A 14,799-nucleotide genomic window follows, 5' to 3' on the forward strand; every position below is an offset into this window, starting at 1 on the left:
CGCATTTCTGCAAGCCTACCATAGCGAAACTAGGTTCAGGTGATTATAAATTAGTCCAAAATTACTCTCCCTACAAATAAAACAACAACATGGTTGCTTGATGCGAACATGGGAAGTATAAACCTTGGCCGGGACCAAGAACATTGAGCTTCATCAACACATGGTCTGAAAATAGCACAAAACAAAAGATAAAAACAAAACAATGGAATTAGAGCTGCGAAAGCAGGGTTCGGGTTTCCCTGGCACTCAAAAGACGCACATCCATTTGATTAAATTCAAGCTCATCTTTGCTGAAATAAGCCATAGAAACGAATAAAGGAAAATGAAGAAATAAAACAACCAAAAGTCTTTCTGTGCTGAAAGTGGAGTTGATGGAATGATTGGACAATTTCTGTACAAGTCTTTGTGCACATTAGCTGGGTAGCAGTAGGAGAGTGAGGATGAGGGGGAGTGGGAGGAGGAGCAACTGTATGGCTTGTGCAGACATATTTACTGTATGGATAAAACTCATATAGTAAGAGGCAAAGCGATAACTAAAATACACAAAAATATGCATACAAATTTATACATTTGTGTTGAATACAGAAGAAGAGACATTACGAAAGGATTATAAAAGGGGAAGAAGCAAACTAGGAAAAAAAAACCCAATACAAAAACAACCTAATATAGCAATAAAAATCCAAACAAAAATCAAGAGTCTACACACATAAAGGCAAGGAAGTTCATGGACCCTCAGTGACAGTAAAGAAATTGTAATTGTAGAACAGTTGTGCAAGTGGCTTCCAAACCATATTGACCCCTACAGGTTAAGGATGAATGTGGATGTCTGTGTGTGTGTATGTGTGAATGCAAGGGGGGGGTCGGGTGCAAGAGCAAGATGTTAGCTCTCAACTTAAAATTGTTATTGAAAGGAGGAAGCTTCACGGACAGACCTTCAAGTTCAGCAAGAAGTCCCATGAAGAAACAGTCTGAATATCACTGTGCAAAATATCCTACTATTATTTGTGTACCATTGACACCAAACTGGAGTTCCTGTTTTCAACTATCAGACCCAACCCATTCTGACAGCAGGATAAAAAAAATAGTGAAAGGTCAGTGTGGTAGAGAGAGAGGGAGAGGGAAAGTGAGAGTGAGTGTGTGTGTATGCATGAGAGACAGAGAGAGACACAGAGAGAGAGACAGAGAGAGAGAGAGAGAGAGAGAGAGAGACAGAGAGGCAGTCAGACATAGAGACAGAGAGAAAGAGTGAGTGAGAGATAGAGCGGAGGGGGGATTTCATGCGCTGTATTGCTATACCTAAACAAGTGAAAAGTCACAGCAATTCAAATCTGACATCCTCCGTGCTAACATATCACAGCATAAGTATTGGGTAAAGCAGCTAAACATTTAAGTTCACCACAAGGACCTGAAACATTTTGATAAGTAAAAGGTTCGTTATCCTTGGGGAGAGAGACAGAGTCGCGTCACTCACTGAACTGGATGAGAAAATCCTGACACAATATATAATCGGTGCTCACGAATGTATCTATACATGGGACACACATTTTGCATGCACACAAGAGACGTATCTTCTATACATATGCAGTACAACTATGGAAAACATTTCGTTTGAACCTGAAAAGACCATAATCATGTTCCTCTGATATATAGGTTCGTAGTGCAAGGACCTCAGCCATATGTGAACTCATTTTTCATAAATATATAATCATTCAAACAAAGTCACAAACACATACACACACACACATACGCTAAATTCTCTTACATTTTGCTGTTATGCCTCTGAGTCTGAGCAACACATTACCAAGCATGCAACTATCCCATCAAAAAGATGTTCAGATCCAGCTCCAGAGTATAAAACATGAGTAACCTCAATAAATTGCACTGTTGTCTCTGGGTGTCTTTTACAAAGAACCTGGCAGACGAACATTCTATGAAACAGCTTCTGTAGTTACATTCTCCATTGTGTGTGCTTAACACTCAAGTTTAATTCTAATGTGGTCAAGATATAGTTATTGAGAACCTTTCTGTTATGATGTATCTCACACTTCAAGGGTTAGTCCTGACAGGCACGGTTGAAGCAGTCAGCCCCCTGAATGATCTACACCGCATTGTAAAGGGCGTAAATATTGGATACAATAATCACCTCGAGGGAGCTATAAATACTTGTATTACTGCAGCCTTATTTTCTCGAGCCAGTATAGTCGATAAAGCCAGACATCAACTGACTGATTCTGTGCTACAACAGGCAGAAAGCTGGAAGGTGGGTATGGGACAACAGAAACTTATAGTAGAAGTGGTGGAATCATCCATGAGAGGAGCTCTGTATAACATCTGTAACTGTGAGAAAAGATAGCATGCTTCTGGTAAGTGAAAATGTACATGTTGGACCATTGCATGAAGCAAAAAAGCTCACCCCCATCTCATGGCACAAACTAAAAGCTTTGAAAAAGACAGGGCCCTGCAACAGATGCCTACGAGCTTGGCTACAGCACTGTACACTCCAAAAAACATTCAGCAACATGTCCCTCTTCCCCCTTTCTCTCTCTCTTTCCCCACTTCTGTTCGGTCGCAACAGTCTACACCAAGCACAACAATAAACCTACCATGCTCTTCTCCAGTCACACAATATCACCCAAAAGTATGTATCAAAGAGATTCAGACTGCTGTACTCTCAATACACCAACAACACTGAGTCTACTAGAATACTAATTTACGAGAAAAACATTCAAGTAATATATACCTAAGTACAATTATTGTACTCACGTCATATAATAGCAACTCGTTTGACAACTCACTCGATACTGGGCCTTTTCCCAAGCACAACCTCAAAATACAGATATTTCAAGGGCATTAAAAAAAAAAATCATACCATACTGAAATTTCTACAGCATCACATAACATGACAGTTTCACACAAATCAGAGAAGAGCATGTTAAATCGGATGCTAAAACCAGCTTCTATTAAACAGCAAAACTAAAAACTTTTTTAAACATACAGAAATTTCACATGGAGATCTAATGCGATGTCACTATAGAATGCTGACATGCAAAAAGCAGATTCATTGTATTTCCTTTACATCTTCTTTGTGACTGTAATTTTTTTAAAAATGTGTTCAGAAGCAAACTACAAGTAGTCGCTACAAGTTTATAGCAGATGCAGATGTTAATAGACTTGTGCTTTAGGAACAGGAAAGTATGTCTCATGACTTCATTGCTTCACTGACACCACATTGCTCTGTTTGCCTTGTGAGGCCCCACTGCCCAAAGAATAGCTTAAAAACTATCCTGGTCACCAAGGCCGGCAACAGGGTAAACTAGCATACAGCTGGTTCTTGCAGCCTTTGCAAGAAATAGGCAGAAAGAAAAAAGATTTTAAAAAAAGAACAATGACCATCCTGCAAGGGCTGCATGATCAGCAGTAACATAATGGTCCATGACCCAGACTGAGCGAGTTAACCACATCTCTTCACTTACAAAATCACTCCTAAGAGCTCAAACTCACCACACTTATTTTTTCTCTTTAACACACATAAACACACACACACACACACACACACACACAAAACTGCTTGTAAAACATTGGTTACATTTAATAAAACTCAAATAAAATTGGGAACGTTTTAAGAAATAAGTTCAAAACGTAAGAAATGAAAACAAAAAACGCAGTTTGATGTGTGACTGTGACGGACTGAAAGAATTTGGGCTTATGGTCATTTCAGATGGGACATAATTAAACATAGAAAAGGGAAATGATAAATGTGTTTGACACAACAGCATAATCCAAATCGTACAGATAGCGCCATAAACACCAGCTGGGCCTTACTTCTACACATCACTGATCTAGTTCATAATAATCATTTTACACGTACAAATGGCAGGGATGATATCATACTGGAATATAGAAAAAAAAAGAATTTCAGGAAATGGAAAAGCGACAACCCATTGAAATATTTTCTCCACAGACTACACAGTTGAAATGCCTGCATAATTATACAGAAATGGCAGCATTTATTCTCATTCATCACAAATAAATCTACCTTTCAGAAACATTACTGACATAACACTATTCTCTTCATTACCTTAACGAGTCCCAGCAAAGAACATCTGCTAATGGCAAGTAACAGATGGAATCTTAAAAAGTTTGACTTTGTAGGAAAAAACTGGAAAAGCAGCAGTGTCCCTGAAGCTATATTAACATGAGATCCTTAAAGAAATAAACTGAAAAGGCAAAAGAAAACTTTCTTGGACACAAAGAGCTATGGTCAAGTCCCAGAAACCTTTGTATTTCCCCAAAACAAACAAAAAAACCCCTTCATTTCCAGAAACAAATCCACAGCACAGTACACATGCAGTCTCAAGGAAATAAATGTAAAGATATGGCAGTCACACAAATTTCAGCTGTTTGAGAAAAATAACATGGTCATGCAGTGAAAGAATAAACCATTTGACTGAACTGAAATGAGAATGTAGGTAAATAGTGCGCCACTCATATATATATATATATGGCTTACATCAGCAAAATGTGCAAAGCCTATAATAATGATTATGTTGTCAGCAATCAGAGGAGGACAACAGACTGACCTCATCATAACATGCACCACAGAAAAGTAAACGCTATTGCACTGGAATTAAAATCATTTCAAGAGATAAGAATAATCAAAATTCATTTTCAGAATTATGCCGGACAAACAGTTATGACCACGAAGCATTATAATGAGAGATGGATGAATCATAAATAACAATAACTGTTTATAATCAGTTCCATATCTTTTTACACCTATTATTGTCGGCATCACAGGCAAGGAATGAAAAAAAGAAATCAACTTAATAAGCAAAAAACCCGATAAAAATAAACAGTGTTCAAAAATGGTTAATGGTTTTGTATCAAGCTTTACAAATTGTTTCAAGCAAACGCAAGTCAAGACAACTTCCAGTACATGTTCACAGATGGGAGACAATCGCATCACAAAAACATGAATGTTACAACATTTTTCACAAAAATGATCTAATGAATTTGACACTCTCATAAATAAGGAACTGATAGCAATGAACTGACCAGTGTCCGAGATCTCTCAATAATAAGAAATTCAAAGAATCTAAATCTCAAATCAAACATGAATTCTAATATCCTATTACTGATAATCGCTCATACAATATTTCAACTACCATAACTCAGATACTACGAAAAATAGCTGTTGTAAGTCCCTCAAAAACATGTGTATTGCTTTTCACATGAACAAAATCATTCATTAGCAGAATGGCTTTAGCACACTGTTAGTGATGAAGCACAACTGCAGGTATTCTCTTGTCTTATCAGAAACGCCAGAAATACCTGTGTCTGTCCGAGTTGACTGGTGTAAAAGAAAGATGAAACCCAAAGCATTCAATGAGTGCAGACTTCTCTACTCTAGAGAACATATATTCGAAAATGAGGAGACAACATACAACCTATGAACAAAGACATGAATTGTTATCAGATTGCTGAGTCTAGCTACACACGTAAATCCCATAAATGACTAGATACAATATCTCCAGTGAGAAACCCCACACGGAACTGGAGGCATTAAAATATAGCTACATGAATTTAAACGACATCAAAATCCAGCCTTTTGCACCGATGATGCAAGAGAATATCTTACTTTCAAGATTTCCACATATGAATATCACATTCAGATAATATGGCGATAAAATCATCGACTTACTTTTTATACAGATAATAAAGAAAATGAAGCAATGAGATACAGTAAAACATACATGGAGTGTCTTCAAGTGGAATGACATAGGGGAATCCTACACTCATAATCCACACCATCTTCATGTCCCTTTGCTGGGCTACTGTGTGACTATGTGAAAGAGTTCTGAGCCTCTTCAGTCACTGAAAATCAAACCACAGTAGTTTTATGCACCAATTGTTCTGTTCAAAAGTTTTGCAGACTTCAGGCATGCAAAGTTGTACACAGCAGGTTCAAATAATTAGTCCTACCTTCCAAGTTACGCAGAGTTTCTGTTTTACATAGAAGGAATGTGAACTCACATTCACATGTCAGCTGCACATATAAAGTCAAAAGGATCCATTTGAAACATACAACTGCCGTCGATAGAACCTTTTGATTCTCAGCCAGTAAAGGGTGGCTCAGCACAAATGTCTCATCATTCTGAGGAATAATTACCCATATCAACATGCAAATCTAAAGTCTATTGAGTAAAGTGGCAAGCGAAAGCTGTAGACTCCAGTGGTGCAAGTACAGGGCTTTATGTATTAAGTACAGCGTGCTGAAAGCAGTTCTGGTTGAGTTTTGACCAAGCTTTTTTGCCTCTTTGAAGGAAATTCCTATAAAGTCTAAAAGCTTTAAGGACACCATTTCTTGGCACGACTTGACAGCTGACTGCAGAGTGCAATTAATGATGTACAACAATCTAAGTTCATCCACATGTTATTTCAATGACAGGTGCACAGTTATGTGCACGCCACAAAGTTCCCTAGAACACATAAGCTCACTTCAGAGAATACACTCCGGTCTGCATGTCTCAAAAAGGCCAAACCAGATGGGTAAAGGGCAGCAGACATTTCCTAAGTACAAACCACTTGAGCCCTTACACTACATTTCTCAGACATTAATTAGTCTTTCCACAGATGTACAGCAGTGTAAGCTGAAAATGCACAAGAAACAAACGTAAATCGCTGTTCAAGAAAAATGGAGAACTCTCACTCTCGTACATGACTGATAAATGCTAGTAGCCCATGAATGAAATCAGAGTTGCACATGATACATGAAAATGGATGGATTTTTGTAGACGAAATACTGGACTGTATTATAGAGAAAAGCATGATGAATTACTTCGTCACAAAAAGTCAAACCTAGTCAGCTGGGGAGAGGTCAAAGCAATACTGTTGGCAAGAGATTCATTTTAAAGAGTTGAGAGCCTACCACTGATAGTTTATACACAACCGACAGCACTTTCTACATTCAGAAGCAGGCAATCTTTTGATTGTCTTCATCAATCCCATTTGCAATTTTTCTACATATAAAAAAAAACAACATATTTTTCATAAGTCATTTACAGAGTTCTAAAAAAGCACATTAAATATTACACCCCTTTTTTCCACATAGAACCATTATGTTAGTGAGCTTATGGCATTTTTTCACGCACTATTTCCTTTCAAACATTGCGTAAGCACTTCCAAAAAGCAGAATTCCTATTCGGTAGAACGGTCTACTATCATCAGTGGATTAAGACTTGCATGATAGCTGTACGAGACACATCAATAAACAGTACCACAAAATGCATCTCTTTGATATACAAGGCACTGCCTTGTGGTCTAAATGCACAGCAATAAGATAACTTTACATTAACAAGATTCAAGACCTAGTGATGGTAATTTCATCAGTCACTGTTTTCAGACATACACCCAAAATTCTTAATTGTAAGCAGTAAGTTAATCCTTTGAGGATACCAGCTACTTAAAGGAAGATTTTCCTGCCTGACAAGACATTATGAAAGGACATCCAGCTAGACTGTACTTTACTGGTCAATGAAGAAATAAAACATCAGGACAATTAGAGACTTTTGGAATTTCTGAAAAACGATAGCCCAACATATTCTGAAGAGTTTAATCAACAGAACTCAAGGACATAAAGTAAATCTTGGTTTGCACTGGGGTCAGCCGAGATTTCAACGTCATCACTTGTTGATTGGCACAAGCCTTCCTATCAGCAGACTCCACATGACACCAGCTTGTATTTCCCTTAAAGTCTTACAGGTGGGGGCATATTCTCAGAAGCCTGCTGTGTTTTGATGATGTTGAAGCATGCTTGACAAACCCGCACTGGTTTTGCGATCCTCAGCCGCCGGATTTCCGTTTCATGACTGCTGCATCTGTTGAAAAAAAAATGCTTATACATAAGAACAAATGTTTTTATGTCCTCTTTAAACAGTGGGACGGCCAGGAGGCCTTATATCAGAATTTTTAGCTGACAGTGCATTCCTTTGAAGCTGTTACGAATAACTGTGCTGCTTTAATTAAAAATGTATGTTTTTCGGTAAGTGATTTACGGCGCTCACACTGCATGATGTCATATGAGTGCGGGGGACATATTAAACTTTTACAGCTCGTAGGAAATTTTGAATTTTGCCCGGGGTAGCGGCTGAAGCCTATTCTTATCGATTTTAGACCACCAAGGGATCTTTAACATGTGCAACTTGCACACGGGCCCTCCGAGACTTTACGCCCTTGTCCGAGAAGGCTAGGTGTAGATCTTTCCTACCAGAAGAGCAGGGGTTTGGCTGAAAGACAGCAGTAAGATGGAGCCAAGGAGTAGTAGCAGAAAGGCTGCAGAAAGAGTCAGGAGCCCAGAGGAGGTAAACATTTCTAGACATTTACAAAAATTTCAAACCACAGTTTTCAAGATCAAACATGGCTTTTTATCCCAATTCATGCTAAGCACCAGGATCTCACAAAATAGTTGGTAACATTTTAAGTTGCACACGCATACTTCAAGAAAACCAGACCTACCATTCTAAGAGGAAGAAAAAGTTATTTCTTATCCAAACAATTGCAATGTCTGAAAAGAAAAGCAAAAGTTACCCAAAACCACAACAACAATGGGAAATTCCCAACTCCACTGAATAAGTACACATAACTGGGCAAAAACAAATCCTCAAAGGAACCTAATATTGAAAATTCCATGCATTAAAAAAAAAAGCCTGTAGCTGCACAAAGTACAACCCCCTCTCCAATTCGGGGAAACAAAGACACAAGTGTAAGCAGCACGAGCCTAAGTGTTACATTATACCCAAGGGAAAATATGGGAAAAAATCATAACAATTTCTCTGGAATTGTGATGGACGGCAACTGACAAACAACTTAATAAAATAGCGTTGCTAAGACATTGCCAAGAAACCAAGTCACAGCAGTTTACACACTTTCTGCCAGAGAGCAAACAGAGTAGCGACTTACCTGGAGCAGAAGACATTGCCGCAGTTCCGACAGTGGTGTCGCCGTTCGGCAAAAGAAAACCGGACACCGCATGTTGGGCAGGATTCTGCCCCGTCATCCTTGAGCCAGTGGTCAGCAACAGCACGGCCAGGCTGACTGGTCACTGTCCATGACCAGATGCGACCTTTGACATCTCCCACATATACAGTCTTGTGGTCTCTGTAAGTGGCATCAAACAGAGGAAAAAAGTATAGAAATGACAATTGGCTGAAAGATCAATCACTTGGTTGTTCTTATTAAGAGATAGTCTAGAAAGACAGTACAATAACTGTCACACTTTACAAGAAACGGCGTAGGTAATAAGATTCCTGTAAAAGAAGTAAAAGGAGCTGACCACACCAGAGCACATACCAACAGCCACCTACAGTTAATCACTGTGCACTTTTGATTTTTTTGTACTTGAAAAGACCAAGCAAAACATTGGGGTGAAGAGACGGGATTGCTCAACAAAGATTGCTGCAACTTGGCTGAATTTGAACAAAATTCAAAGCATTCAGCGCTATGTTAACTTAATACTATATTCTTTATCTCCTTCATGCTGAATTGAAACAAATACAATCCTCCGGCATTTCAAAAGGTACCACCCCATGGGCTTCATATTTGACTAGGATGGAATGTAGGAGAGCATATGCTCTCCAAACAACATCACTTCAGAAAAGGCTTGGCACAGACAGGAAAATAAAAGGGCACATTGACGTTTCTGCCACTATGTCGGGTTTTTCAATATGCTTTATCTTTGTCAAAATTCTCAACATATAGCAATATTAAACATTTCTAAATAATACACAGTTCAAATTTCAAGTAAATTCACAGGAGGGGGTAAAAAATTGGAACATAATTCCGGACAAGTGGGAAGGGTCATTCGTCACAGGTTGAAATTCATTTCTTACTCACTTTGATATTGATATCGCCATGATAGCAGCAGGCTCCTTGTTGTCTTTGCGCTCAAATGCGGTATGCATTGTAAGTTTGCTGCGGAACACTAATTGTCTCTGCCAGCAGAAACCTGGAAAAAACAAGCAAAAAAAAAAAACCTCATTTATCTGTGTAAATTTATTTTTCAAATGCCCACATTCAACATGAAGCAGTAAAAGAACCAAGTGTTAGTATGAAAATGCAGATTTCATAAAATGTTTCAATTTCTACGATTAAAAAAAAAAATGCATTACAAAGGAGAAATTCAATCATTTTCTTGACATACTCTATACAATTGTGTCCTTTCTGCCAATGGGTAAATCAGGCTTGTAGTGGCAGGTATTACGACAAAATAACCCGTTATACTCAAATATATATGTGAGGCATCTTGGTGAAATCAGGCACTCGTCAAAATAATTTTTTAAAAACAAAAAAAACTCAGCCTTTTACCCTGCAATTTGGATCAAATTTTTGCTTTTTTGGCTCACTACCTTTATGTCCATTTAATAACAAATTTCAGCATGGATTTTACAGAAAACTTTTGACATAAGGCACAAAATAATGTAAATTTTCAGTTTTCATGGCCTCTCTGGCTATGAAAGTCATTATGCTTTGGTTAGCTAATTTTACCTCTAAACCAGGTGACCCCGCCTCCTTCAATAGCAAATATTTCAATATCTACTCAAGACAGATGGGTATTTTTCGTCAAAAGCAAGTCAAACGAACAAGCTTCAAGTTGATACCATTAACTCCACATGCCCCAAAAATAACGAGCACCTGATTCCACATCCGCGTCTCTCACTCACTCACACACACACACGCATGCACGCACACACGTACGAACACATGAAAACACACACACACACACATGTATATCTAGATAGATACTGCCCTGACCCAGCCATCATTCTACTTTTAGGAACCAGATGTATAGAGAAAAATCAGCTATCTTTCTTCACCTTCTCGAAGGCTGTGTTTGCCTAAAGGTTTGTACTTCCTCAGCAGATCCTCAGTGGTTGTGCTGGAACGTTTCTTAGTCTCTGCCACATCTGATTCACTGATCACCTCAAAGTCGGACAAGTTGGACTCGCTACGTGTCACATCACCATCACCAGATTGTCCCTGGGCTTGACCGGAGCTTTGAGACTGTAAGGAGAAAAATAAGAAGGCTTAGAATCTTTGCTCATTCTTATCGAAGCTGAACACTTGTCTGTCAGAACAGAAAATAAGCAGCTGTTTAGGCAGACAGACCACTTGGCCCCCTGACAAAACATTGAACTGAGAAAAAACTAAGCATGAGTGTCTTGGCCATAAGGCACAGTTCACTAATCTATGTTTATAGAACAGAAGTCATAAACTCTGACACACAGTAAATAGGCCTCAATGGCTTTTGTCTGTATGTTTCTGATAAGCAATTGTGCTTAGTGGTTATCAAATTATCCCAGGTGTATAAGACAAACTTGGAGAGAAAATGTTAAACCCTCCCAATTTAACATAATAAATACAGTCAAACCTGTGTAAGACGGCTACCCATTGTCAAGGAGAAAAGTGGCCGTATAAGACAGGTGGCCGTCTTAGGCAGGACTGATCAAGATAAAGGAAACAAACCATTCCCATCTGAGGCCCCAATCGAAAGTAGCCCCATTGTTGTTGTCTTTGTTGGTGTTGTTGCTGTTGGTTTGTATTTCGTTTGTAATTTTTATTTTGTCGCTGATTTTGCACAATGGTGACAATAAAACGAAATGTATCAGACAAGGAAGACTGAGTGCCATGTTAAAACAAACACATGGGTCGCCACCACTCGGAGAACGAGGGACGCTTTTGTAACAAGTTCATGTTGACGTCCTTTGTTACTTTGTTACAGACTGGGTAAACAGTAACCACTCATCTCACTTACGATATGTGTATGAGTTCTGGGCGGGGCTTATGGGTTATGAGGGATCACACGCTTACCTCACCAGCAGCTGAAAATTGGTTGCTATTGGTCAACAGTGGGAGGGGCCTACGCAACATGATCAGTTGGAGGGACTACCGGTGATTGAATTATGACGGCTCGCCCACAACGCCAGGGGCCAATGCACAATTTATGACAAAACGTAATGGAGTCACTAAGGTGACTGTCTTAGACAGGTATTATTGCTTAGTGTGATAGGGGTTGTGTGTTAAATTATTGTGGCCGCGGCTGCGTTGGACAGGTGCCCGTTTTACACAGTTAAATTATATAGAAAAAACGCAAGGGGGGAAATGGAAAGTGACCGTTTGTACAAGTGGCCGTCTTATAGAGGTGGCCGTCAGGGCAGGTTCGACTGTATATTAAAAAGGAGAGTCTCAAATTATCAGTGCTAAAATTCAATTCAGTGTGTTAGGAGCAAATAAAGCCATCCTTTTAGCTCACAATTATATTGACAGTAACTTCTACAAGACTCACCTCTTGCACAGAAGAGTTATCGCCTCTTTCTGCGACACTGGTGCTCTCCCCTGACAAGTGTTTTCCAGCATCGGCTCCTAGTTCTTGAGCCGCATCTGCCCCAACCTCCAGAGAGACACCGCTGGCCGACTGCAGGCTGGCCTTGTCTGCTTCCACAACTTCCTGAACGCTAGAGCCCCGTACCAAAGTACTTGACCCGGAAGTCCGGTAAAGATCACCTGTGCTACTTGTGGCACTGACGTTATAGCGGAAGCTTTCACCGATGCTACTTCCAGTGCTGTTCCTCCACGAGTCTCGATCCTCGTCCCTCAGCCGTGCGGTGAGAGGACTGTCGTGTTCACCCGAGGAACCCATCTCGCAGTCAATGGCTGCAAGGTAATCTGGGTCTTTGAAATCGCGGAGCATGTCAGCAGCAGGTTTACCATCACTGTAGCTGTCACATGACTCTCTGCGCGACAATCTGCGGACGCTTGCATTGTAACCCTCGCAGGAACTGTGCCGAGACAGTTTGCGGGGTCCAGTCATAGACTGAGCCACAGCAGAGGTCGGCGAGATCTCTCCTTTTCCGTCTGTACCCTTAGCAGCATCTGCAGCCTCTTGAGTATTCATTGGTTGTTCTTTAGGAACTTGTACGTACTCCACACTCCACATCTGCACCAAAGAAAAAGCAACAGTGTAACTTTATAACAGTTTTATGTTTGTGTAACAGACAAGAACAGGGAAACAGTGATTATTGCCACAACACTATTAGGTCATGTAAGTGTTGGAGATTAGACATTTTACTAGAAAGTAACAAACAAACAAAAAAGAAGGAAGAAAGATAAGGATGACAGATGTTTTATAGAAAGAAGGAGAAAACCACACTATAGCACCCGCTAACCACCAACTGGCATACAACGCGGAGGCAGAAGCATGACGACTGACAGACACAGGATGACAAAACACAGAGTCATGAAAATTTATCCAAAAGTACACCTCCACACCGAGTGAACCATCTGGTTTTGTTAGTTTTGATCTTACTCAAGCAATGTTGCCGACTTATATATCGAAAAAAAACAACAACACACACACAATTTGTCCATAAAAAATAGAGTGAAAAGGCCCCCAAAAAGACCAGCAAAGAGGAACTACATGCAAGGGCCAGGTAACACATACCCTGACGACGCCATCACTGCTGCCGGTGAGAATCACGTTCTGGTTGTCCCATTCATTGATCTGTAGACAAACAACATGTCAGAACTCAACACAGCTGCTACTGATCCAAATACACTTTCTACTGGCCGGTTTTTGTACTCCAGTAGTTAGTATTTTTTTGTTTTGTTTTTTAGTAAGAGTTCTACAGCACTTGCAACACAATTAGGTAACATAAGTGCTGAAGGTGTTGCAAGAGAGTAAAAAATACAAAAAAAGGAGAGATAAGGATGATAGATGTTTGACAGGAAAGAAGGAGCCAACCACACCAGAGCACCCGCCCATCACCCACCGGGAAAGAGTAAGACAGGCAGAAACAACAGAGGGGAAAGAATATAAGTAGATCCTTTCAGTGGTGGCCTCAAACCACCCACTTTGAATGGTTAATAACTTTAGGTTCAAAAGTTATTTCAAGCGATATTGAAATATAAATAATATTAATCATAATAATAATAATAACAATAACAATAATGAATAATTATAATAAGAATAATGTAAATCATTCTTATAGAGCCTACTCCCATGAGACAAATCTCTAGGCACATAAATCAACTCATACAATCTTTCAAATGAGATCTCATCCCTTTCCACTGACAGGACACAGTAAAGGAATCCAATCAGGGACAGAACTGAATTGTCCACTATGGCTGAGACCCCTACATAATAGTAACCCGCCACATATTTGATTGCACTGCTTGGCTAGGTCTACCAGCAAAATGACTCTTGTCACAAGAAGGCATCAGAAGCACCCCATATTTCCAGGGGTTCAAAGGGCAAGTAAATTCAAATTCATGTCGTCGAGTTAATGGTCATGGAGTTTCATGGGTACAGACTGTGTTGTTGCATTGGCCAAGCAAAAATCAGCTATCATTACACAAGAAAGCAGTTAAAGGATACATACAGAGACATACAGTAAAGTCCGCTTGAACCAAACACTTTTAAATCTGAAAACAGCAGTAAACCGAAAGAAAAGAAAATCCCAGATTTATTCTACTATTTGAGCAACCTCTCTATACAGGGCTGCCTACCTCAAAATTTCCATTTCAGGTAGATGCAGGGTTATTTTCAGGTAGATTCAGGGTCATTTTCAGGTAGATTCAGGGTCATTTTCAGGTAGATTCAGGGTCATTTTCAGGTAGTTTGGCCCAAAATCAGGTAGTACAAAGACAAAGAAGAAAAAAAAGATGATTGTTGCCCCATTGAACGCGCTTGATTTTCGTGATATTGGGCAATAATATTTGTGTGTGTGTGTGTGTGTGTGTGTGTGT

The 14,799-nt window shown here is 39.5% G+C and overlaps 1 protein-coding gene across 4 annotated transcripts in view; it reads right to left on the reverse strand.

Moving 5' to 3' along the window:
- Nucleotides 1–2,535: 2,535 nt before the first annotated feature.
- The window catches only part of LOC101849526 (WD repeat and FYVE domain-containing protein 3), a 129,632-nt gene continuing 117,368 nt past the window's right edge, over nt 2,536–14,799 (reverse strand). For all 4 annotated transcript variants that reach the window (XM_035968223.1, XM_035968222.1, XM_005092446.3 and 1 more), the window contains 6 exons: nt 13,496–13,555; nt 12,341–12,991; nt 10,872–11,058; nt 9,892–10,003; nt 8,959–9,156; nt 2,536–7,877 (listed from right to left, as the gene is read on the reverse strand). In XM_035968223.1, coding sequence (XP_035824116.1) covers nt 7,748–7,877; nt 8,959–9,156; nt 9,892–10,003; nt 10,872–11,058; nt 12,341–12,991; nt 13,496–13,555 — 1,338 coding nt within the window. In that variant the 3' untranslated portion in view covers nt 2,536–7,747. The remainder of the gene's footprint in view (nt 7,878–8,958; nt 9,157–9,891; nt 10,004–10,871; nt 11,059–12,340; nt 12,992–13,495; nt 13,556–14,799) is intronic.

The sequence above is a fragment of the Aplysia californica genome, unplaced genomic scaffold, assembly GCF_000002075.1.
Source record: "Aplysia californica isolate F4 #8 unplaced genomic scaffold, AplCal3.0 scaffold00046, whole genome shotgun sequence".
Classification (NCBI taxonomy): Eukaryota; Metazoa; Mollusca; class Gastropoda; order Aplysiida; family Aplysiidae; genus Aplysia; species Aplysia californica.